This window comes from Juglans microcarpa x Juglans regia, chromosome 6S, assembly GCF_004785595.1.
Source record: "Juglans microcarpa x Juglans regia isolate MS1-56 chromosome 6S, Jm3101_v1.0, whole genome shotgun sequence".
Taxonomy (NCBI): domain Eukaryota; kingdom Viridiplantae; phylum Streptophyta; class Magnoliopsida; order Fagales; family Juglandaceae; genus Juglans; species Juglans microcarpa x Juglans regia.
The window spans coordinates 8,895,154-8,920,126 of NC_054605.1; the positions used below are offsets into that span (position 1 = coordinate 8,895,154).

Here is a 24,973-nt window from a genome sequence, read left to right on the forward strand (position 1 = left end):
CTTTCTATCAATCCTCGATCAAAGTGATAAAATATGTAGCCACTTCCGTTCTCTTCATACTCGATAAACCTACAATCTCAAGTTTTACTTTTCAAATTATCCCTTAATGGTCTTGGAATGAACAGTTGTGCCTTACAATCCCACACTTTGAGTTACACCTATAACCCAAGTTAATTCACAAGGTTTTTTAAACTCACCGGTCACACGAAATATGTTCAAGATCATCATTAGGACCATCATACTTGCCAACCATCGATGAACTGAACAGTCCAACCAATTGGGAGATAATCAATAAATTCCTTTTCAGGAGCAATTCATCCTTCCTGAACATAGCATACAACTCTCCAGAAAGGGGCATTGGAATGGTCTTAGCTCTTGAATATTCATAAAATAAAAATAAAACTTTCGAATTGTATCTCTTCGAAATCAATAGTGAAGTTAAAGAAATAAATCAACTAATCGTTTGAATCCTTGTTTCAAAGTCTCTAAATTATATGCCCTTTGGCGTCAGTTAGATACCACTCTAGAAAAGCTAGAATTCCAACCTTTTGCCAGGACCTACGGGCAAATGGATAGTCTCAAGTAGACGATTTCTATGGGGTGCAGGCCTCCCAAAAGGTAACGAAGGCATGCTAGGGTTTCCTCAAGCCAGACAAAGATTGGCCCACAAGTGCAAAGGCAGAAGGGAGCTTGACTACAAGACCTTGGATGGGTAAAAGAAACAAGTACACAGATATGATGCGTTATAATATATGTGGTATCAGGGGCTGAGAGGATGATTAGGCACACTAGAACTGAGACATGGCCCAGACTCCTACATGAGGCAGCAGTAATGTAAGGGGATTTTTCCCCACTTCATAGGCCCATTGGGCCTCGACTCAATACCCGACTCTAGGGTTCGAAGAACACCCATGAAGCAAGACACCCACAAGGAAAAGTATTCAAGTGGCTCACGGGATAAACCTGCATGACATCGCTCAGCCACACCTTGGTCATGGGGACTTGCACAGGGCGTAGCGGGAAATATGGAGTACCCTCAATCCTTTGACATAGGAACATCAACGGACCACCAAAGATAAAGTAAATCAGGAGACCATGCCATATTCATGGCACCGCTACCCGAACTACATGCAACAATAATGAAGCCGTCGCAGAGCCATGCTACATTAAAAGACTAACAAAAAGAACAATACTGAAGGAATGGACTCCATAGGGACATACATGATTTGTCCCCTCCCAAGACCATGGTATAAATAGCAACTCTCAGGTACGAGAAACTGTCTTTGATCTCTAAACTCTCTCACTTATTTATAAACTTCTAAGTGAATTTGCTAACTTTGGCATTGGAGACTCCCTGCCCCAAGGCCGCCCTCTCCCAGTTGCCTTCCTCACTACTTTTACAGCCCCAAGTCCTGAAGACCTAAGTTGCTGGAACCTGGCCCAAAGGCGTATGAAACACGACATTAACAATGGCTCCGTCTGTGGGATCATTATAGATATTGCGTGTACTTCGTATGCTTACAACAACCCATTTCAAACAACTCGAAGGCTCACCAATAGTGCTAATGAACATCGAAAATGACCAGTGAAAGAACCAAACTCCCAACATTGAAGGGGATGCCACGGAAGAAAGATTGGAGCACAGCCTTGAAGATATACATCCGAATGGAGGGGTAAGCACGGTGTGCCCTATGGTGGATGATTACACCTTGCCACTACCTCCCAACTGTGCACCAGCCAAAGGTGAGGTCTAAGATGAGTAGAGGCTTAGAAAGGCGAAACCAAATGAGCCGTTGGAACTCGTCCCCCTCAACCTGGACAGACCAAAAGCAATGGTGAGGATTGGCAGCAAAATGACACTTGAGGTACGGAGTGCCATGCAATAACTCCTCACTAAGCACCAGGATGTATTTACCTAGAGCCACGAGGACATGCCTGGAATACCCCCAAAATCATACAGCACAGCCTTAGCGTAGACCCAAAGGCCAAAGGAGTGAGGCAAACAGGCCGAAGCGTCAGTGCAGAAAAGAACTTCGCCATAACTAAGGATGCGGACCGCCTGTTAGCCGCTGGATTTATTTGAGAAGCCCACTATCCGGAATGGCTATCCAATGTGGTACTCATAAAGAAATCAAATGGAAAATGGAGAACGCATGTTGACTTCACCGACCTCACAAGGCCTACTCGAAAGATAGCTTCCTACTTCCTCGCATCGACCTGATTGTCGACTCCACATCGGGCCACCATATGCTCAGCTTCATGGATGACAATTATGGATATAACCAGATTCACATGAACCCTGAGGATGAAGAGAAGAGTCAGAAGACTTCATTCATCACTAACTGAAGCATGTATTGTTACACAGCGATGCCTTTTGGGCTTAAGAATGTAGGTGCCACCTACCAGCAGCTGGTCAACCACATGTTCAAAAATCAAATAGGAAGAAACATGGAGGTCTATGTGAACAACCTGTTGGTTAAGAGTGGGACCTTGGAACAACACCTGAACGACTTGAAGGAGACTTTCACAATACTAAGGCAGTACCAGAAGAAGTTAAACCCGGCAAAGTGCGCCTTCGGTGTGGATCAGGGAAGATCTTAGGATTCATGGTGTCAGAATGCGGAATCAAAGCCAACCCCGAGAATGTGGAGCTCATCCTTAACATGGCCCCACCGTGAAACATAAATGAGGTGCAAAGGCTGGCCGGGCGAGTGGCAGCTCTCAACAAGTTCATGTCAAGATCTATCGTTAAGTGCCTACCTTTCTTGAAGGTCCTACAAAAGGCACAGGTATGGGACGACGAGTGCAACCTAGCATTCGAAACGCTCAAGAAGTACCTCACGAGCCCCCCACTCCTCAGCCAACCTCAGTGTGGGGAGATATTGACCATGTACCTGGTTGTCTCTACCCAGGCTGTCTCCTCAGCTTTAGTGCATGAAGAGAATGGAGTCTAGAGTCCAGTCTATTACACCAGTTGAGCATATCTTAGGGCCGAAGCTAGATACCCCTCATAGAACAATTGACATTTGCACTAGTAGTAACCACACGCAAGCTACGCCCTTACTTCCAAGCTCACCCAGTAAGAGTCCTCACAGAAACCCCCTTGAAAAAGATATTGCAACGACCGGACGCCTCAGGCCGGCTCATGAACTGGGCAGTGGAGCTTAGCAAATTTGACATTGGCTATACATCACAAAACACCATCAAGGGACAAGTGATGGCAGACTTTGTTGCTGAGTTTACTGGTTTCCTGACAGAGAACGATCATGCACATCCCTTGAAGCCCTGGCAACTATTCGTTGACGGCTCATCTTGTCGGGCTGGAGGGGGAATGTGAGTGCACATCATTACATCTGAAGGAGAGGAGTACAATTATGCCATCAAATTGGCATTCAAAATGAAGAAAATGAGACGGAGTACGAAGGGCTGCTTTCAGGATTGGTGGTGGCTAGGTCTTTGGGTGCCACCGAAATTGAGGTATGGGCCGACTCTTAGGTGGCGATCAATCAAGTGTGAGGGGAATTTGCTGTAACAAATGACAAATAGAAAAGTACTTAACACTAGTAGAGGCCGACCACCCCCATTTCAAGTACTTTTAGATTCAGCAGGTGCCGAGGGCAAAAAATCAGAAGGCGAAAAAGTTGGCGTGCATGGAGTCTGTAAGGGAAGACTCCCCCTACCAGAGTAGATAATCCAAACCATGGAAGTACCTGCTATAGGGATCGAGGTAATGGAAATACGGCCCGGAGCCCCAAATTGGGCAGAGGACATTCTCAAGTACTTGGAAACTAATGAGGTGCCCAAAGACAGACACGAAGCCAGGAAGATTAGAAATAGAACAGCATGCTACACTCAAATGTATTAGAGGGGCCACTCGGCGCCTTTTTGAGGTGCATCTCTCATGAAAAAGCGTAGTATGTGTTGGCAGAAATACATAAAGGGATCTGCGGCAGTCACTCAAGAGGAAAGGTGCTAGCCGGGAAAGTAGTAAGGGTGGGGTATTACTGGCCCCGAGCCCTACAAAATGCCTAGGAGTATGCGTGGAAATGCCAAAAGTGCCAAGAATATGCCAAGGCTCCCCACTGCCCACCGAAAGAATTAACTTCGATCGCGTTGCCTTGGCCTTTCGCCCAGCGGAGAATTGACCTGGATAGCCCACTTTTCCCTAATAAGGGGAGTAAAGTTTGTGGTAGTAGCTGTGGACTACTTCACCAAGTGGGTCGAGGCCGAGGCTTTAGCAACCATCATGGAGAACAACATCATGCGATTCCTATGGAAGACGGTGGTTTGCAAGTTTAGCATCTCGCACTATTGTATCAGATAACAGGAGACAGTTTGATTTCGATCACTACCGTAATTGGTGCCAGGAATTGGGGATTGATTTCCCGTACTCATCCAGAGGACACCCCCAGTCTAATGAGCAAGTGAAGGTGACCAACAAAACACTGATGAGAATGCTCAAGAAACAGCTTGACGATAGAAAGAGGGCGTGGGCAGAGGAACTTTTTGTTGTCTTGTGGGCCAACCAGGTCACAATGAAAATGCTGACAAGGGAAAATCTCTTCACCCTCACTTACAGTCACGAGGCGAAGTCACCAGATCAGAATACCCGCCTACAAAGTTCAACACTTTGAGCAAACATCCAATGATATGCAGCTAAAGGAACAACTTGATTTGTTGGAAGAAGTAAAACTGGAGGTCGAGAGAAGAACCGCGACCAACAAAGGAGGACCGAGAGATGCTTCAACAAGCAAGTGTGCTCAAAAACATTTAAGGTTGGAGATCTCGTAATCAAAGAGGCAGGAGCAACGACGCGAGACTTGGGAAAGCTATGCCCCCGATGGGAAAGCCACTATGTGGTCATCGCCACAAATCATTCGAGCTCCTACCAGCTCTGAGACTCCCAGGGGAATGAGCTACCCCACCCCTGGAACACCGAACATCTACAAAATTTTTATTGCTAAGCTATACGCTACAAGCCCTAATAAAAGAAGTGTTGTATTTCAATGGCACAGTTTAGGGACATAACGAACTCTCCACCAACGAACACTCCATCAACATTATCCCCATCAACAAAATCAACGTACTCTCCATCGACAAAGTCATCCAAATCTCCATCAATGTAATCTACATCAGTGAAATTAACAAAATTTCCATCAACAACTTATCTTCCCGCGAAGCGAAATGGACGAGTGTAATGCCTAAGGATACTCTACCCCTCTCGTGGAGAAGTGCGGGTCGACCCTCGACCACTGGAAGACAAAAACTTACCTTCATCATGAGCGTTAATAGGCAGGAGCAGAGGTCTAGTTGTAAACTGCCGAAATGACTTTCCTCCCTGCAGGATACCAGAGGGAAAGGTAGGCCGAAAGGTTGCCTTGTGCCTCCCATAGTGGAGAGCGGGATCAGCCTCACGGCTACCCGAACTACTTACCCCAGACTCCGCTGCGATGAAGTGTGGGATCAACGCTAACCTGACCTAAACTTACCCTTCCCTGCGATTGTCAACGGACGGGAGCGGGTTCAGTCCCAAACTATCTGAACAACCTACCTCTCCACGAAGGATGATAGGTGAGCAGGTGGCTCATCCACCCCGTCCAAGAGAGCAGGACCAGCCCCTCGGGGTCCGAATAACTTACCCTGACTCCCATCGCAGTGAAGGAGCAGACCAGCCACATCACTATCCTAATTACCTTCTCTGCGGGATACTAAAGGGAAATGTAGGTCTAAAGGTTGCCTTATCCCTTCTGCAACAGAGTACGTGCCAATCCTCCGCTACCTAAAGGAAAAAGACTTACCCTCATCGTAAGTGTCAACAGGCGGGAGCAAGTCTAGTTACAAACTGACCAAACGACTTACCTCCCCACAAGATACCAGAAGGAAAGGTAAGCCGAAAGGTTGCCTTATCCCTCCCACCACGGAGAGCGGGATTAGCCACACGGCTACCCGAACAACTTACCTCAGCCTCTGCTACAACGAAGTACGCCAGCTTGACCCAAATTTATCCTTTCCTGCGGTGTCAACAGGAGGGAACGGGTCCAGATACAGATTGCCTGAACAACCTACCTTCCGCAAGGAACAAAGGGATGGGTTGAGCCAAAGGCCGCCTTGCCCTTCCCGCGAATGAGAGCATGTCCAGCTTTGAGGCTGCCCGAATACTTACCCCAACTCCCATTGTGGTGAAGGAACAGACCAGCCACATCACTGTCCGAATTACTTCCTAGGGGGAAAGGGGCAGTCTAGCTTGAGCCATTCCGACCCCTCCCAATGGAGTGCGAGTAGTTATCAGCTACTCAAAAATGAAGATTTACCTTTCTCGTAAGCATCAACAGGCAGAAGCGGGTCCAGATATAGACTGCCCGAACAACTTATCTCCGAACAGGTTACTAGAGGGAAAGGTAGGCCGAAAGGTTGCCTTGTCCCTCTTGCAATGGAGAGCAGGACCAGCCCCACGGCTACCCGAGTAACTTACCCTAGCCTCCGCTACTACTAAGTGTGGGTTCAGCGCCAGTCTCACCCAAACTTACCCTTTCTTATGGTGTCAACAGGCGGGAGCGAGTCTAGATATAGACTGCCCGAACTACATACCTCCCGTGCGGAACAAAGGGACAGGTTGAGCCAAAGGTCGCCTTATCCTTCCCGCGAAGGAGAGCGGGTCCAGCCCCAAGGTTTCCCAAACACTTACCCTGACCTAAGCTGCAATGAAGGAGCAAATCAGCCACATCGCTATCTAAATTACTTCCCCGAGGGACAAAAAGACGGTTTGGTGTGAGACATTTTGATCTCTCCCCAACGGAGTGCGGGCTGAGTCTATTGACAATCCAAATACTGCACCAAAGAACACGGACATCAGATACATGAACGTCGGCAGCACGGACATCAGCGACATGGTAGAAAATGATAAACACGTTATGATATAGGCCAGGAAGCCTAGGTTTTCCAACTACGGATTAAACATGAAATGCCAAATGAGAAGGACGAGTCCAATTCCAAATTTTCTGGATAGCTTACCTCCCCATGGACCAAGGAGATAGCCCGAGCCAGCGGCTGCCATGTCTCCCTGTGGTGGAGAGCGGGATCAACCCCACGAGTACCTGAAGAATTAATCTCGACCATCATTGTTGCAAAGAGTAGCCTAGCCTACCCATATCCAACATTGCGGCAATGACGCTACTCGGGAGGGGCACAGAGGTAGGTTAGCAAAACGCTACCCAGCCTCTCCCCCGAGGAGGCAGCTGGAATTCCACCGGCATGGCTTAACTCTTAGGGGAGGAATTCCATCCCCTCAGCCGGTAGCGGCAAGCGAAGGCCAACAAACATTGACATAGCTTTTTTTCTTTTCTTTTAGTAATGTATCGAAGTAAAGCACAACAACACAAAATGGAAGAAAAAAAGGACTAGGCAAGATAAAGCATGTTTGCAAGACAGACGGCAAAAAGAGGAAATCGGTGTAAGAAGAAGGCAAAGAGACATCAGCCTTGATAGACCGTCACTAAAAGCCTTGAGAGAACAACTACTGAATAAAGTCTGACAAAAACAGCATGGGCAGGAAAGCTGTTGGCCTGCAGGGTCGTTAGGAACAGGCTAGGTGCCGGTGGGGTGGACCATGGGGCCTAGGCGGCGAAAACACCCCCGCTTAACACCGAGCCCATAACCTCCTGCAACAAAACCCTCAAGTCAGCCATAAAAAGAAAAGGACGAAAGAAAACAACAGAGAAAAAATACTCAGAGACAAATAGTCAGGCACAACAGAATATAAGGTAATATCATTAATAATCACAAGTTACAACATGAAGCTGCAAAGTTACAAAGAACAAGTTACAACATTAAGCCACAAAGTTACAAAGAACAAGTTACAATATGAAGCCACAGAGCTACAAAGAACAAGTTACCCCTTGGAATGGGTAGATCCTCTACAAAATCCATAGAAACATCAGTCCATACTTGTTGTGGTATAGGCAAGGGTTGTAGCAACTCAACAGGATGCATAGTCTCCACCTTGTACCTTTGACACACCTCACATTCACGAATGAATTGCTTAACTTTAGACTTCAAACTAAACCAAGAAAAGTCAGTTCTAGCACTCTTCAAAGACTTGTGAAGACCAGAATGACCTGCAGATGGACTAGCATGAATAAAGTGTAAAATCTTCAACTTCAGCTCAGAATAGTTAGGAAGATAAATTCTTTCTTTTTAAAAACAAAAGACCATGTTTAAAACCAAAGGAAGGATGAGAAAAAGGATCTAGTTGCAATGAGGTGATGAACTCCGCTGTCTAATCTTCTACACAAGCAACCTTCAATTCTACTAACCAGGTTGGAGTTGGGAAACATATAGCAGCCAACAATATTGATTTTTCATCTTGATATCTTCTAGACAAGTCATCAGCTACCATGTTCTCTACCCCGCCTTCTTTTGTATTCTATGCAAAATTCATATCCAAGCAACTTAGAGAGCCATTTCTGTTGTGAAGTTGTGCTAACCTTCTTCTCTAACAAATATTTAAGGCTGTGGTGATCAGTCCTAACTATAAACGAGCCTCCAAGAAGACAGGGTCTTCACTTCTTGATTGATAAAACCAAGGCTAGTAGTTCTTTCTCATAAGTAAAGAGTTGCAAATCCTTACCCTTAAGAGCATGACTGAGGAAGGCTAATGGCCTCTGCTCTTGCATCAACACAACACTAATACCAGTTCCACAAATATCACATTCTATTACAAAAACTTTAGAAAAATCTGGTAATGAGAGTACAAGAGGATTTGTAACTGTTGCCTTGAGTTGGTTGAATGACTGTGTCGCTCCCTCATTCCAAAGAAATGCATCTTTCTTTAGCAAAGTTGTCAAAGGAGCAACTATCTGTCCATACCCCTTGATAAACTTCCTATAGTAACCTATCAATCCCAAAAAACCCTTAATGACTTTAGGTTTTTTAGTATTGGCCAACTAATCATGGATTCCAGCTTCTTAGGATCTACCCTGACCCTATCTTTAGAAATCAAATGGCCCAAATATTCGATCTCGCCACATGCAAGCTTGCACTTAGATTGCTTAGCATACAACTGATGTTGTTGTAGAGTATGCAAAATTGAACTCAAATGCATCAAATGTGACCATAAATCCTTGCTATAAACAAGGATATCATCAAAAAATACTATGACAAATTTCCTTAAAAAAAAGGCTTGAACACCTCATTCATGAATCCTTGAAATGTTGAGGGGGTATTAGTGAGTTCAAAAGGCATTACAAAGAACTCATAATATCCCTAATGTGTTCTAAAAGTTGTCTTGTAAATGTCTTCACTCTCATTCGAATTTGATGATATCCTACCCTCGGATCCAGCTTAGAGAAAATGGTTAAACCAAAAAGCTCCTTTAGTAGTTCATCCACTACAGGAGTTGGATACCTATCTTTCATAGCTTCATTCAATACCCTGTAATCAATGCACATCCTCTATGTGCCATCAGACTTCCTGACCAACAAAGTAGAAGAGGAGAATGGGGACTGACTTGGTCAAATCACACCTGATTCTAAAAACTCTTTGACAACCTTCTCAATCTCAAGCCTCGTTTATTTTCGCAGATGAGATAGGATGATATGAGTTGAGATAAAAGTTAAAAATTGAATAAAGTATTGTTAGAATATATTTTTTAATATTATTATTGTTTTGGAATTTGAAAAAGTTGAATTGTTTATTTTATTTTATGTAGAAATTTGGAAAATTTGTATTGATTAGAAGAGATTAAATAAAAGGAAATGAGATGAGATATGTTGTGAAAACAAATGAGGCCTTTTGATAATAGGGATAACTATAAGGCCTCACACTAACTGGTGATGATTCCTGCTTCAAATTAATTTGATGGTCATGAGACCTTTGAGGAGGTAAACCCTTAGGTTCCTCAAATTGCCCAACAGCTCAAGAACATTTTCAACCTCACTAGATACAGATTTTGTAACATCACTTGTAACTAACTGCAACAATAATCCCTTTTACCCCAACTTAGAGATTCTTGAAATCTCTTTATCATTCACCATCTCATTCTGTAAAATTGTAATGCCCTTAAGACATATGCCTCTCCCCTTGTAAATAAAATGCATCTTCAATTCTACAAAGTCCCAAAAGATAGGGCCAAGTGACAATAACCATAGCATTCCCAAGATTGTATCACAACCACCCAAAGATAATGTAAAAAAAATTGATGGTGAAGGTTCTTCAACCCTACTACGATACACTTCCCTTCACTATTAACCACATGTCCATTGGCTACCCTTACTTGTATGCACTGGTCTTGCTGTATAGGCATATTACACTTGGAAGCTACTAAAGTATCCACAAAATTGTGGACATTGCCTGTATCTATCAAAATTACCACTCTTCTTTTCCTTAACTGACCAGCAAATTTCATTGTCTTAGGGCTTGGAACCGCCACAATGGCCTATAAAGAGATTGAGGCTATTTCTCCCAAAGTTTTAAATATTGTTTCGTACCAGTCGGTACAGTCAAAATTTACCGTGCTGGAACAATATCCGACACAGTGGAGGTGGGTGTTTCGTACCGGGTCAAATATCGGTCATTTTGATCAATACCTTCTGATTTTTAGATTTTGCCCGGTATAGAAAATCTAAATAACACCATCAAGATAACTAAGACAATGGACCTTGGAGGTGGGCGTCGACCTGCGACGAAGGAGCAACACGAGCAAATGAGTCTCATCCCTGCGAGTCTGCGACGGCGTGGTGTCACGATGTCCTATCGGCAGCGTCGATCTGAAGAACAAAAGTAGATTTGAAAAGGGGGTTGGGTTGCGTTTGAGAAATGGGACTCTTAAGCCATTATATATGAAGATCAAGATTTCTAAAAATGGAGAAAGTTAGAAACTGAAAATGGAGGAAAAGTATATCTGAAGATGGAGAAAGTTGAAACTGAGAACTGAAAAAAACTTTTTGAGAAAACTGAGAAAGAGTTGATGGAGAGGATTAAAGAATCCATTTCAATATCGAAAAAGCCCTTTGGGCTTTGAGTTTCAAAAGAGTTTATTTACGAAAAACACCTTTTAGTTCACTCTTAATTACAAAATCGCCATTCACTTTTAATTAGCATTTTGGATCCATTTTTGTTGTAAATATTTATGCAGTGTTTTTTTTTTGTTGTAAATATTTATGCAATATTGTAAATATATTGGTCAGGATATGTTTGAAACACTTCAATAATTTGCCTGAATAATAATTTTTAAGACTTCAATATTGATCAGGATATTGTTGTTATTTTGGAACATTATTTATATATATATATATAATTTATTCATATATAGACTACCTCAAAACAATACCGGTACCGAAATATTTCGTTCTAATGCCTAGACCGAAACGGTCACTAAAACGATATTCAAAACTTTGATTTCTCCACAAACCTAGTTTGTTCCTCTCCATTTTCTGTCATTCTTTCCTACCCCCAACCGATAACACTATCAGAACTATCCAATAACTCCATTCCTTCCAACAGAGAAAGTTTTGGCTCAAGGCATCGATGGCCTTGATGCCACTTGTCATCACAAAAGTAGCAAAGACCCTTCTTCCTTCTTTCTTGCATCTGAGCCTCAAGACACTTTTTGAAAATGATCTTTGATGTAAGCTGAGTTTTTAAGTGTTCCCAAAATGGAACCAGTCTATCTAGTTTTATACATATTGGACCCTGGACCTAACTGACTAGAATCCATAGACCCATTCCTCCAAGGTCTTCTAGTACTCAACACATATTGTTCTTGGATTTTTTCCAATCCAAATGCATCATTCAAAGTAATAGGATTTAACATCCTAACAGACAACCTCACTTCACCTCTTAGGCCACTCAAGAAACAACTAAGTTTATTTTTTTTCATGGACTCCCCTAATTCTATTAGAAAGGACTTCGAATTCAGCTTTATAGGTAGTAACTGTGCTAACATGCTTAAGCTGTGTATGAGCCTCCATGGGATCATCATAAGGAGATGACCCGAATCTTGTTTGTATGGCCTATACAAATTCTTTCCACAAATGAAATGCTCCTACCTCACTAGCATCTTGAAATCAAATTAATGCCTCCTTATCCATATGAAAAGAGACTATGAAGATCCTCTCAACATGAGGATCTTGGTTATATAAAAAGTATTGGTTGGCTCTATCCACCTATGCAGATAGATTATGGCCTGTAAATCTTGGAAATTCCAACTTAACCCCCTTGATAAAATCTCTGTCATATATTTCTCTGTGATGCACCTCACCCACACCTTCGTTAAGATCACCATTTCTAACAAAAGTCTGAGTATCTTGAAAATTTCATGTTGCTGCTACATGATTACCCTCTGAACCATCCCAAGAAATTCTCGAAATTTGCTGCAACAGGTCATTGAATCTCTTATCCTGGGTTTCCCTGTCAACCCTAGCAGCCTCCCGTTGTTGTACCAAAAGTGCAATTGCATCCTCTCTCTGTTTCTGATGCCGAAGGTGGTTCACTGAGTCAACAATCTGAGCATAGGATCAAGTTCTTTAACCATGACTACTGATACCAATTGTAATGGGCCCTGTTGATGACTTGTTCGAGACAGTCAATCTCCAAGAAGAAGAACAAGAATTAGAGAGGAGAGAGAGAGAGAGAATCTGTTGTATGAATTTTCTGAGAGTAATTTTCCCTCTATTTCGTGATCTATTTATACTTCGTTAGTTTCCATCAATACAGTACCATATTTACACTATCAAAACAAAACACTACAAAACGACGCCACTTCACTTAGTTCAATCACCATCTCACCAAACAAAAAAACGTTGTGCTACTTATTATCAGTGACAACTACAATAAATGACACCGTCCCAATAACCAGAAACGGCATCGTATTCTTCAAGTCTTCAACAAATAAAACTATCAATGCTTCACATTTATCTTCCTTTCAACTACCATACTCCTTCAACCTCTACTGCTAGCATCCACTCCAACACCCTCTCGACCCATAATAACTGGTCACTTACAGAGTTTCAAAAGCATCTTTAGGATAGACTGTCATAACTAGGAACATTTTTTGCTTTTATTATTTATATGCACTAAATAATCTTTATCGATTACGTATAATAGAAATTTAGATTACATTATTAATATTTTTTATGATAATGAATCTCGAAAACCGTACAAACACAACATGTCTGTTTTATTCTGGTAAATTCCAAATCCATAGAATGCGTCTCCATCACACGGATCAAGTAAATCATATGCTATTCTCCGATAGAACTTGACCCTTAGAAATTGTTTGCACCCGAAAGCTCAAACATTAAACCTGGAAGGAGCATACCACCTAGACCAAGGCACCAAGTGCCAACCCTGTGGATTGATTACATTATTAATATATAAGCACACTTAGTTAATGCTAGAGAAAGAAAAAATATTATACATTCAAAATCTCAAAATCCACAAACTAAAAGTCGTTGGAAAAGAGAAAGAAAGGGGCTAACAATTTCAAATTCTCTCTCGTGGACAAATAGAGAAATTACAACCTCATTACAGAGTACTTTCATAATCCTAATTGGATAGCATGTAGATCATTTATACAACTTCGTCTTTCTATACAAAGTAGCTTGATGATGCAACTATTCCCACTCACAATGAATCAGAACTATGTGAGTCTAGTATTGTATGAGCCACAATAAGAGCATTTGTGGTGAAGCCAATGGAAGGGTGCGGCTCCTCTCTTCTCACAATCATTGCATAGTATGGCCTGCAAATTGCTCCACAGTCGATCAACATATATCTAGAAGAATCGTCAAAATACAAGTTCAATATGAAAACTTAAAAGAGAAATGGTGAACCTGAGTTATTCCAGCATACTCATTTGGAATTTTCTCCTCGGCTAACTGTGCATCTAACATTCTAAAATATATCTGCAATACATTCATAACTTAGGAACTACATCAAGACAACAACATTTGGAGACGGTTTGACTCATTGAGATGAATGACAAATTGCTCAATTGAATCTTCACAGAAAGTGCTTTTCAAACATATAACAAATGAAATTTAAGTGAAAATTCAAAGTGAAGTGCAAGATGCGCGAGAGGCTTTCTTTGCTCTAACCGTTACTATTTGCCAGTTAATAGCTCTTAAGTTAGAAATGCACGAATATTGACCCTTTAGAGACTCCAGCACTTGAGACATTTTGTTATATCAAGTCAACAATGAGTAGGTCCTATTGGTTAAGCTGATTTGCCTCGAAGCATATTAGCTTTTGCCTAATCTACTTCTTATGGCTTGATTTCATCAAGACAACCATAGAAATAAATTACTCACAAAGAAAAGGTTAAAAAAATGATTCGACACTAGAATAGCGTTAGCTAAAATAACTAATTTTAATACTCAAGTTATGAATTCATCATGTTGAAGATGTAGATGCTCATTAACAGTTTAATTTCAATTGTATTTTCATTTTCTGGAAGATATTAATTTGCAGCAATATATTGTTATATATCATAGCACAAAAGTAGCTGAACTAGATAGGAAATATCTAGGAACTAACCTGCATGTCCCCAAGTGACTTGCTACAGATTGGGCAGGTATAGTGAGAACAGGTGTAATCCTAGCAACAGAAACAGTAGCAACTGTAAAGTTGCCTGAAATTTTCCCAAGTGAAGAAAAAAGTGAAGATTATAAGATTGAAGTACCCGGAAACATGTTGAGTGCATTACATGACCACATGGAAGGCACTTTACTGGAGAGGTAGATGTGAATATGTATTCATGGCAGATGGGGCAGTTATCCTCTAAACATTTCTCCCTACATGTATGAGCCGAAAGAGAACGTGACATGCAAGCATTGCAGTTCATGCAGTGAATGTAGTCAATTCCCAGTCCCTTCCCCACTCGGCACAGGTTACAGAAAGGACAGTGATAGATTTCTCTGTTGAAGCAACAATTAGATCATAAATGTCAGAATTTTCAATGGCTGAAAGCTGTTCAATTAAACTATATTTAAGAAAATAAGCATAAAAGTACAAAGGATATTATTATCATAGTATCTTTTAGTATTGAACTATGAAGTCCCCGTCCAGAATACAAAAACGTAACGAGGTCATCCAACTGTCTTCTTTCAACAATATTATGTAGCTATGAGTAGGGTTAAGTCCGACACAGTCTCACATTTAGCCCTCAGCTCCAAACCGTTGCGTAGATGGAATCTCAATAATTTACATTGTAATGCACATAAGTTCTACTTTAATTTAACATGACACCTTATGATTAATCATGAGTGGATCAACATTAGACACCCATTGAAAAATGTCAGTTTATGACATGTATAATTTTAAATATAGAAGCTGAGATAAAATCTAAATTCTCCTACATACATGGTTGAACCATATCTGAGATGTTGCAATCGTTGACATATTGTGATATTATACAACCATGTCGGTGCTCTTTAAAGATTATAATCCATCCTCAAGGCATGTCAGCTTTAACATTAAGTTGTTTAGACATCTTTGCTGTGAATAGAAGACAATTTTAAATTTTGAAGAGTCAAACCTGCAGCATTTGAAAGCTCTAATGCATATGGTCTTCTAGGGAGATAATATCCTAGAGAATTATTAACATAATCCTGTACGTCATTTAACTAGTTTGTCTCTCGATTGGCCATTACAGAACTAAGTGTCTTTGTCAAATAAAATAGTCATTATGGGGAGCCAAAGCCTGTCTTAATTTTATATATATATATATATATATATATACAATCCACCAAATACCTTTTCAATTTAAATTAAAGTGTTTGTCCTAATAGTGCTTCGAGAGTCAGTCATAATGGTCCTTTTTATGGCTATTTGTTTTGGCCTTTTTTTCATTTTCACTTACGGTAAAAAGGATGAAGAAACAAAATTTGTTGAATTTCATTGCATAAAATTAGAATACTGAAGTAGATCAACGATGCTGTTTCACCTTTCATCATCAAATAACTTGCAGATCTTGCAATAATATTTTGCCATGGAAAAATTATCGCAGGAAACAGTGGAACACGAGCGCCCAATTGGCTGAATTTTCAAGCATTTCATGCACATCATCTTTGTAACAGATTTCCTGTATATATATCAGAAGCAGTGGCAAACCTGATGGAGAGAATAGAAAACATGAAAATTGACAAGGTGAAAGCAGAAATGTAACCATAATGTCATACCTATCCAGAGAATGATCAGCCACCTCATCATGGCAATGTCTGCATGTATAAAGCTGGTTGCAACAGGCAACGAAAAGTTTGCAGTTCCTCTTGTAGTGTTTGCAACCAAAGGTTAGTTTGAGCTGGTCCCGATAAGATGGATGCTGATCGGGAATATCTTCCCCATTGCTTGAAACTGGATGGGATATCTGTTGTCTAACAATCCAACGGCTGATACAGAATGAACACCATAAGTATGTAGTCAGTGGACATGTAAGCAAAATGAAAAAAAAAATCAGGTCTCTGAGCAGAATGATGTCTGCAACAGCATATAGGCCCATAGTTCACCAAATGTAAGAAGGGAACCATACCCAGTAAGAATATGATTATTTAACCAAATTCAGGTGACTATGAGTATTTCATTTTGCTAGAAGAATATCCAATGTGCGGATGTGCCACAATTGCATATACATTAATACATTAATACATTAAAAGGTTAAAAAATTGCATAATACCAACCTCATTAACAGATTTTGGATTATATATGATTTTTTCTGCGGATCCAAGGAAGAATCTCGAGATACTCTTCTAATTGTAGCCTCCAGATCTTCTTGACTCATTGTCAGAAGGCGTTCACAGAGCAAAGAAGACTTAGGTAATTGAAAATCTTGGCCCGATTTTTCAATCTGGTCTGTGGCATCTGCCACTTCACAGCATCTCTTTTTGTCACTGTCATTGGAAAGTTTTGTACATACTGAATATTCATAATTATTTTGATCCCTATTCAGGACCTTTTCTTTATCATCCACATCGCAGTTTCTAAATGTCTCGACATCTAAATCAACATGATCTCTTTGTGGAAAATCACTCTTCTTTTCAGCAATGATTCCATCATTTTCTTCGTTAATGACTTCTTTAGCCAGATAAGTTGATATAATCTCTAGTGGATCTGCAGTCCATGAAGGTGAGATGCTTGATTCCTCTACCACCTTTGCTACATCATATTCTTCACACCATTCCCCTAACCATTCATCAAACATTGTATTTCTCACGGCCTTGCGCCATAAGGACATCAGAGTATGCTGTTCTTCAACTGTCAAAGATGCCATGAGCCAGGGTATCATATCTTGCAATACTTCTGCTCTTGTTCTTCCAAGCATACGTCCTATGATTTTTTCTTGCTCCTCAATGGAGAAGCTCTCTCTAAATGAGGGCCAAAGTTCAACTTCTTCACGGTGAATATGGCTGGTGAGTGATTTATGCATTGATTTGCACATGTCCTGCAGCCTCCTACGCAGTTGATGATGCTTCAGCATTCTTTGATCCTGCGTATTTGAATCAGCACTAGAAACTGAAACTTGCAACTCATACATCTTATCTAAAATGTGTGATATTCTACTGAAGTGTTCAACTTCCAGTTGGTGATCAATGGTATAGGAGTGGCTTATGTTTTGGACTGTCCCCTTTGCCTCCAAAGCTGGAAAAGCAATCTCATCCTCTGCATCACTGTGGATCTGATATAGAACACGAATGAGGTCAAATCGCCGACGGAAGTCAATGATGAGGCCTAAATTTTCAGCCAACTGGGCTGAACCAGAGACAAGGTACTCCAAATCTTTCCTGAGAGCCTTGTGGATGAAAAAGATGATATCCACCGGTTTTGGTTCATTTATAACGGAACTGGAACCACCATCATCACCAGGAAACTTACGAAAAGGATTTATTATCTTTACTGTTTCAGGGAAAAATATGTGTAGATTGATTCCACTGGAGTAGGATGTCTCATACTTCTTATCAGTGTGGGGGCTTGAAGATGAAGAAAAACAGTTACTGCCCTTGTTGGCAGAGGGTGGTTCAGTTGGCCCTGGGTTAGATCCTTCAGGGAGTTTCATGCCTGAGGCTAAGGAAGAAGACCCAAAGACTTCCTTGATTTGCTCGGATATAAAAGAGCATCTGCTCTTGAAAATGCTCTGCAAATCCTCTCTTAGTTTTTCAATAGAGGTCTTTCCTGAGTAACCAGTTTGAAACCACTTGTGTAAGAGGGATGCAAAAGATTTATTTACAAAAGAATCTCCCTGCTTTACGCTGTGAAGAATGGACCTGGATTCATCCTCAGATAACTGAGCTGAAAACCACATGATTACGCACTTAAGCAATCCAAGTGGCATTATATTAAGGCTCATATACAGAAGTCTCTGCTGCAATTCATGGCTGCAGTTCTTGCTAATAATGGGAAATACCTGTTAGAAACTGGACAAAGGGTCAAATGATGGCAATATGAAAAACATTCCTAAATAACTTATTGATGACAAGAATTGAGAGGGAACTTTTGGAATTCATTAAGAGAATTAGAATCAGCATCCCACAATTATCACTAACTACTGCATACTAGTAAAGGTTGAATTTTTCCCCTTCTCTTGCTATTTATTAATGTCTTTAAGCAGTTTACCTCCATTTCTTGAAAGGCAAACTGTTTGTTCACTTCCAACAAGAAAGACTCAAGTTCCCTGCAAAGATTCTCCAGAAACATGCACAACGATATACCATTTTGAGGGTTGTATTGTAGCAGCAGAAGTAGACCTTCAATATGATGACCATTGAGGAATTGTTCGTCAGAGGGAGGCAGGCAGCAATTGGCAAGTTGATTTAGCACAGGGTAAAAAAATGTCTTCAAGGCATTGCTGTACATCAGAAAGTTTTCAATTGAAACTTATGACGCATGAGCGAGAAACAATTATTTAAGAAAAAAAGAAAGAGATTCTGCTAGGCACTTGATCAAATATACTGTGTATATTAAAAGGAAGTGCTTCAGCAACCATGTGAATTACCCGTAGAAGCTAAGGACATCAGCAAGGAATTTTAGCCGGATAACTATTGAATCTAAATTTGAAAAACAGCCTGAGCTTCTGATTTGATATAGCTCTTCCAGAATTTCTTTCAAATCTTTCCTGATGGCACCATGCCAAATATTAAGACAATCAATCGGATTTTGTCCAACATCTGTTTGGATAAAGCGTGCTTTTATCCAATTCCAGTTTTCACTAAACGACCATTTAGATAAATGCATTTTGAGTTTCCCTCTCATATCTGCAGATCCATCAGGACATTGAATGTCTTTTCCAACACTGGTGTAGGAACCGCAGGAGGGTTGATCATCATTACCAAGCCAAGAATTCACCACCTTCACAAACATATTTGAACCAGACACAATCAGGATGTTTATCCAAATCGGATGTGAGAATTTGGCTGAGAGTGTACCTCTTGCAATGTTTTTTCTCCGGGTACAATTTCTTTCATACAGTGAGTAACATCCAATTGTTCCTCCAGAGAAAGAAAGGACATCATCCATGGCAAAAATTGCTCTATCAGAATTACTGGAACACTGCATATGAACTGCCACACAAGTGAACCTTGTTCTTTCAAAGAGAATTGCTGCATCAGCAATGGAAAAACCTGTACATTGCACATTAACACCTCATACATCTTATATATATACACTGTGATCGTATGTACAAAACATACAGATTTCAATCTGCATGAGAGAACAAGATTCAACGTTACTCGAAATAAATGCTTGAAGGATGACATTGTGAATATAAAAGTAAGAGGGCCACCGTACTCTATGGCAGGGCTGCAGACTACCATGGAACACAATGAGGCCTAGAGAACCATTGGTATGATACACTATATGATCCTACTTATGGCCTAAAAAATTTTTTTTTCTCAACTTATGGCCCAAGTATAACTTGATTTAATGCCTGATGCAAAACAATATGCCACTTTACCCCAAGGTATGCAAACAAGGCTGGAGACCACACATCATGAAGAGGAAGTGGCTTTGACTCTTCCCCTCCTGCCCTTGACCCCTAACTTATTAAAAAAGGGGTAATGCCCCTTCCAATAACTTCGCTCACCCAAAAGTGAATTCTAAACTGCATCTCCAATATGCATGGTAAGCCATATGCAGAACCAAGAGAATGTAAACATAGATCACTTTAAACCATAGGACGATGGCACAGACAAACGAAATATGTCCTTTCCAGCATAAGCTGAGTAAGAAAATTGTGATATCAAATGGATCACCCAGAAAACAACAACTTGAAAGTTTTGACTAACTTAATGGTTATTAAATTGTGTTTTGTTTTCCATATAATCAAGCTAGGAACTAAAATAGATTGCAACCAAGTGAGTAACAATGGATTTCACAAGCCAAATGATGCATAAAATTGCCCTAGATGAAAAATAATACAAAAAGAAACAAGTAACCCTTTGGAGCAGTATTATCAATGATGAAGTAAATTCCTACCTGTTGTTCTTCTTTCAACATATGCTGGAAAATTGACGTCTGGATGGTGCCAATACAACAAACGAGTTCTTGAAATGGTTTGGAAATATTCTTTTCTTCCTCCAATAGAACATCCAAGCAATGAAAAATAGAATTGAAGAGCTCATCAAAGCTTTCATGCTCAAGTGAATATGTGGATGCCACATTTTTAATGTGGACGTCTAGTGCAAGGAAGATAACCTGCAAGAAGATATAAGTTCTAATCATGGAACCATATATGAGTATTTGGGTTTCAGTTTTGCATCACTATTATTTTTTTATCGCTAAACAAAATTTTATTGATACTAGGGATAGACAATAGCCCAAGTACATGGGACATATACAAGAGCATCACCCGTGCATGATGACCTTGTGATACAAGAACATACCTCTAAAATCTATTACAAGAGTCCAATGGAATAAAGTATTAAAAGAAAGTTCTAAGCTCATCCATTGACCGCCTCATGATCTTCAAAGCTTCTATCACAAACTCTCGAAGTCTCTTGATAGATGCTCTTTCTAGCCACCCAAAAGTAGACCTGAGTTCCATTGCTCCCTTGCATTGTTTTGCTAACATTTTCTATCAGGAACTATCATCCCAGTCTCAATTCCACCCACAAACTAAAAGTCATAACAACTCCCCCCAAAATTAAACCTTTTAATGTGAGTTTTCCCTTGGTCAAATTGGGATATTAAATGGAAGATGACACTACTCGTTAAAATTGCTGGTATGAGAGCCATGAACACGGCCACTATGGGAGCTTCCCATGATCAGTTCCCATGGAGGACCATGGGGCATGGCTACCCATGCTATGCCACTACTTTTTTTTTTCAGAAAAGGGTACCTATGTTATTTTATTATAAACAAGGGTGATGTCTTCATTTTACACACATTTAACACCCTAAATCTGACCTAGGGGGCAACACAGCAAAAAATTAGATTTTAGAGACAAGTTGTATTTGGAGGTGCATGATGGTAGTTTCTAGGGTTGTTTGGTAATTTACCCTTTTCTATTTTTATTTACCCAAACTAATGAAAACTGATTGTACTCATAATACATGGGCGGTATATTAGATATAAAACAAAGAGCAAACCCAAATAACTTGCAACATTAAGTTAGTTTATGGTTAAGATTATGCATTGAACTTTAGTCAGGACCTAGTGTAAGCCGGATCCTTTACACCTTTCAATACAAAGTTGACATCAACTTATTGACCAAAAAAAAAAAGAACACCCACTGAATCAGATCCTTAATACAAAAGGAAAAAATTTAAACTTAACTTAAAAAATAAAAATAAAAAGTGGTTGCCCACCATCCTAGGGGTGGTCTGGCCACCGTACAAGGCTGACCACCCGAGCCACTCCCATGGGTGGCCGCCCACCCCATTTGTTGTGTGACTGGCGCCATCCCACTTGGGGTGAATCTCCAGCCACCCAAAGAGGTGGACCACCTCTAGGGTGGCCGGACCACCCCAAAGGATGGTAGCAGCTTTTTTATTTTATAGATTTTAAAATATATTATTAATAAAAAAAATTGAATGTAGGTCAATAATTTTGGAAAACAATTAAAAAACCCTTAAGTGTCACCCTTTCATTGGAGAGTACAAAACATACACTACATCCTATCAGGCTCTCCAAGATTATGCATCAACATACACAAATGAACTTCTATATATGCTGCAATTTCTGTAATGGGGTTTTTGTTAGGGTCCCCCACTCTCACCTCTTGTGTTCTGCTCTTTAACTTCAATGCAAGTTTGATTAGGAAAAAAAAAAACTTCTATATTAAGTGCAACATAACGTCCTTACTGATTTATATTATCTATCTAATAAATGGAGAGGCCAGTATTTTAGATTGAACTGCAAATAGTTCTGACTTCACAAATCCACACATTGCTAAACGACGTTGAGTGACAGATACATGTAAACTACTTGATCTTTTGTCAAAGAAAATCTAAAACTTGCACAACAATCAGAAATAAAAGAAAATTAATGCCACCATTTTGCATTTCCTCCTCTGACTAAAAGAAGATTCCCTGGCTCTAAGTTGGCTACGATTATACTGCAGGCAACCTAATATATATATATATATATCTACATCTACTCTATTATAATAAGTGGCTATCTAACTGTAAATAGTAACTTTTGTTATTTTTCTGTTAACTTTTGTTGTTTTTCTGTTAAGTCCGTTAAGTCCTGTTTTACTAAAAGGATCTTAAAATCTTTGACCATTTGACGTGTAGCTTCCTTGTAAAATTTAATGAAGGGTCCTGTTTTACCAAAAGGTCCTTATAACCCTTGATCATTTGACGTGTAGCTCCCTTGTAGAATTTAATGAAAGATCATGTTTTGCCAAAAGGCCCTTAATAGCCCCGCAGCGCACATGAATTGACGTCTCTTTTTCATATCTTTTTTGTTCTGACAGTGTACTCATTTTCCTTTCTTTTTCTTTCAATTTTTTTTAAATAAAAAATTAATAATATTTTATTATTATATAGAGTGTAAATAGATAATCCAATATGGATGCAGACCAATGCTCATACTTTGCTGAAGTTTAGATTTTTTTTTAATCTTATTTTTTGTCTTTCTTTAACCTTGTATTTTCTTTTCCTAGACAAATAAGCTATTGACTTTTTTACTTTTTTGTATTTAAATCATTATGCCAAGTGCACCTCGAGGCTAACGCATCCGGGATTGTTCCCTAGTGTGTATGTGTGTGTGTATATATATATAAAGTCAACTTTCTCGTTGTTAGTTCACATCATATAGCACAAATGTGACCTCTGGCTTTTTACAATTACAGATTTTAAAATCCATAAATTCTAAAAGCTAAAGAGCCTAGAACAAAGATTAACAATTCTAGAGCTCCATTCGGTAGGACAGGAAATTGAAGGATTAGAACCAACAATGAACTGAACCTTAAAGAAGATGATTCTCATTAGTTGGATCATCCCAGAGAAGAACTATAATTTCCTCTCAAACTAACCCATAGAGCTAAATATTAATGACCTTTACTGCTCCAAACTTGTGCTTTAATACGAGAGAAATCGATAACATTCCTTTTTCTCCTCGTTTGCTTTTCCATGTTCTTATTCCTCACAATCGAACCCACCCCCCCTCCAAAACAAGGCAAAACTTAATTTTCCATTAAACTCAAAATTAATACTTCATTTATATATCCATTTATTTTGGCTTTGATTGTAGATGAATGTTACTTGTACAAGCTTTTTATGCGCAGACTGAAGTCAATGACTAAATTAAAAGCATTTTGGCTTGTGCAACCAGTATCTGCCACGTGTCTTTAGTGCATGTCTCAAAGTTTGAAATTTGTCGTCCTTTTCCATTAATTTCCCAGCAACCAAACGCAAACAGAGAGTGACAAAAATCAAGCAGTTACCTCATCTTCCGCAGCAGTGTGGTACTTGCAAACAAGCTTCAGAAACTCGAACCTCTGTCGGAGCTCGAGCACCAGTTCCCGACCGTGGGAATCACTCTCGGACGCCGCCGCCGCCGCCGCCAGTTGGCGCAGCTCGGATAGCTCGGAGCGGAGAGCCTTGTGGAAGCAAACGAACAAGAGAATGGGAGCGTCGGCGAGCGGAACGGAAGCCAGAGACCCCGCGGAGGGGAAAACGGTGTCGTCATCTTCGGTGGCCATCCACCAAGGGAAAAGCGAGAAAACCACCACCACCACCCACCATGAACGTAAAGAGAGGAGCAGGGAAGGTCTCGCATAGGATTTAGAAACAGGTGGTTGAAGGGATTTAAGCCCTTCCCCAAATCTACTCTCAGAGACTGGCTCTTGGAAGTTGGAAGCTCGTTTTTCTTTTTGATTTTTATTTCTTTTTTATCTTTTTTTTTTTTTTTTTTTGTTTAATAGTATTGTTGACTGATTGATTGATTTCTCTGTGAATATAAATTGCATGTATGGTCTGGTTGTGCCGGAATCCGATGGAGACGTTGTACCGAACTCTCGGAGAAGGGAAGCGTTGAGAATGCCTGGCGCCAGCACCTTAATGGAGCGTGTAGTGCACGCTCCGAGTGACAGGTAGAGGAGGGTATGTTTGTACTTTGAATAATGTTAGAGAGAAACTATTGTAGCAGTGCACACTTTATACTCACTACATGGTTACTTCTAGTTGATTGTTTCCAACACTCATTTGGAGAGATGTGTGATCTAGATGATACTACATTATGTGTACAAAATGGATGCTCTCAATAGTGATTTTTATCTATATTTATTCTTGCACTTTAAGTGTTTTTTTTTTTTATAGAGGATAAAATTTTTGGAGATGGCTTTTCTAAGATTTCTTAAAAATTAATGAGATTCTTTAAAATATGTTTACATTTAGAAAATTTTTTGAATATTGGTTTTAAAAAGGAAAAAAAAAAATTCATTAGTTACTATTCACTATCTCACATCTCATACTTTATAAAAAATAATTTTGGTACCAAGAATATCTCAAATATTTTTAAAATATTTCATTATTATTTATT

At 40.1% G+C, this 24,973-nt stretch overlaps 1 protein-coding gene and 1 long non-coding RNA gene across 4 annotated transcripts; one reads left to right on the forward strand and one right to left on the reverse strand.

Moving 5' to 3' along the window:
* The first annotated feature begins 216 nt into the window (after positions 1-216).
* LOC121236872 lies at positions 217-21,117 on the forward strand. Its single transcript, XR_005934824.1, has 3 exons — positions 217-506; positions 14,055-14,058; positions 21,107-21,117. It is a non-coding gene; the product is annotated as an uncharacterized LOC121236872 (long non-coding RNA).
* Positions 13,389-24,134, reverse strand: LOC121236871 (zinc finger protein BRUTUS-like At1g18910). Of its 3 annotated transcripts, none has more exons than XM_041133359.1 (12): positions 23,877-24,134; positions 20,461-20,679; positions 19,413-19,607; positions 18,983-19,335; positions 18,604-18,835; positions 16,674-18,394; positions 16,176-16,385; positions 15,941-16,078; positions 14,702-14,912; positions 14,533-14,592; positions 13,830-13,901; positions 13,389-13,738 (listed from the first exon to the last, which is right to left on the reverse strand). In XM_041133359.1, exons 1-12 carry the CDS (start codon positions 24,132-24,134, stop codon positions 13,637-13,639), a joined length of 3,771 nt encoding a protein of 1,256 aa, XP_040989293.1. In that variant the 3' UTR covers positions 13,389-13,636. The 3 variants fall into 3 exon arrangements, 2 of the variants coding, with proteins under 2 accessions (XP_040989293.1, XP_040989292.1); XM_041133358.1 differs by having other exon boundaries at positions 14,678-14,912; XR_005934823.1 differs by lacking the exons at positions 13,389-13,738; positions 13,830-13,901; positions 14,533-14,592 and having other exon boundaries at positions 14,773-14,912; positions 15,941-16,107.
* Positions 24,135-24,973: the final 839 nt, after the last annotated feature.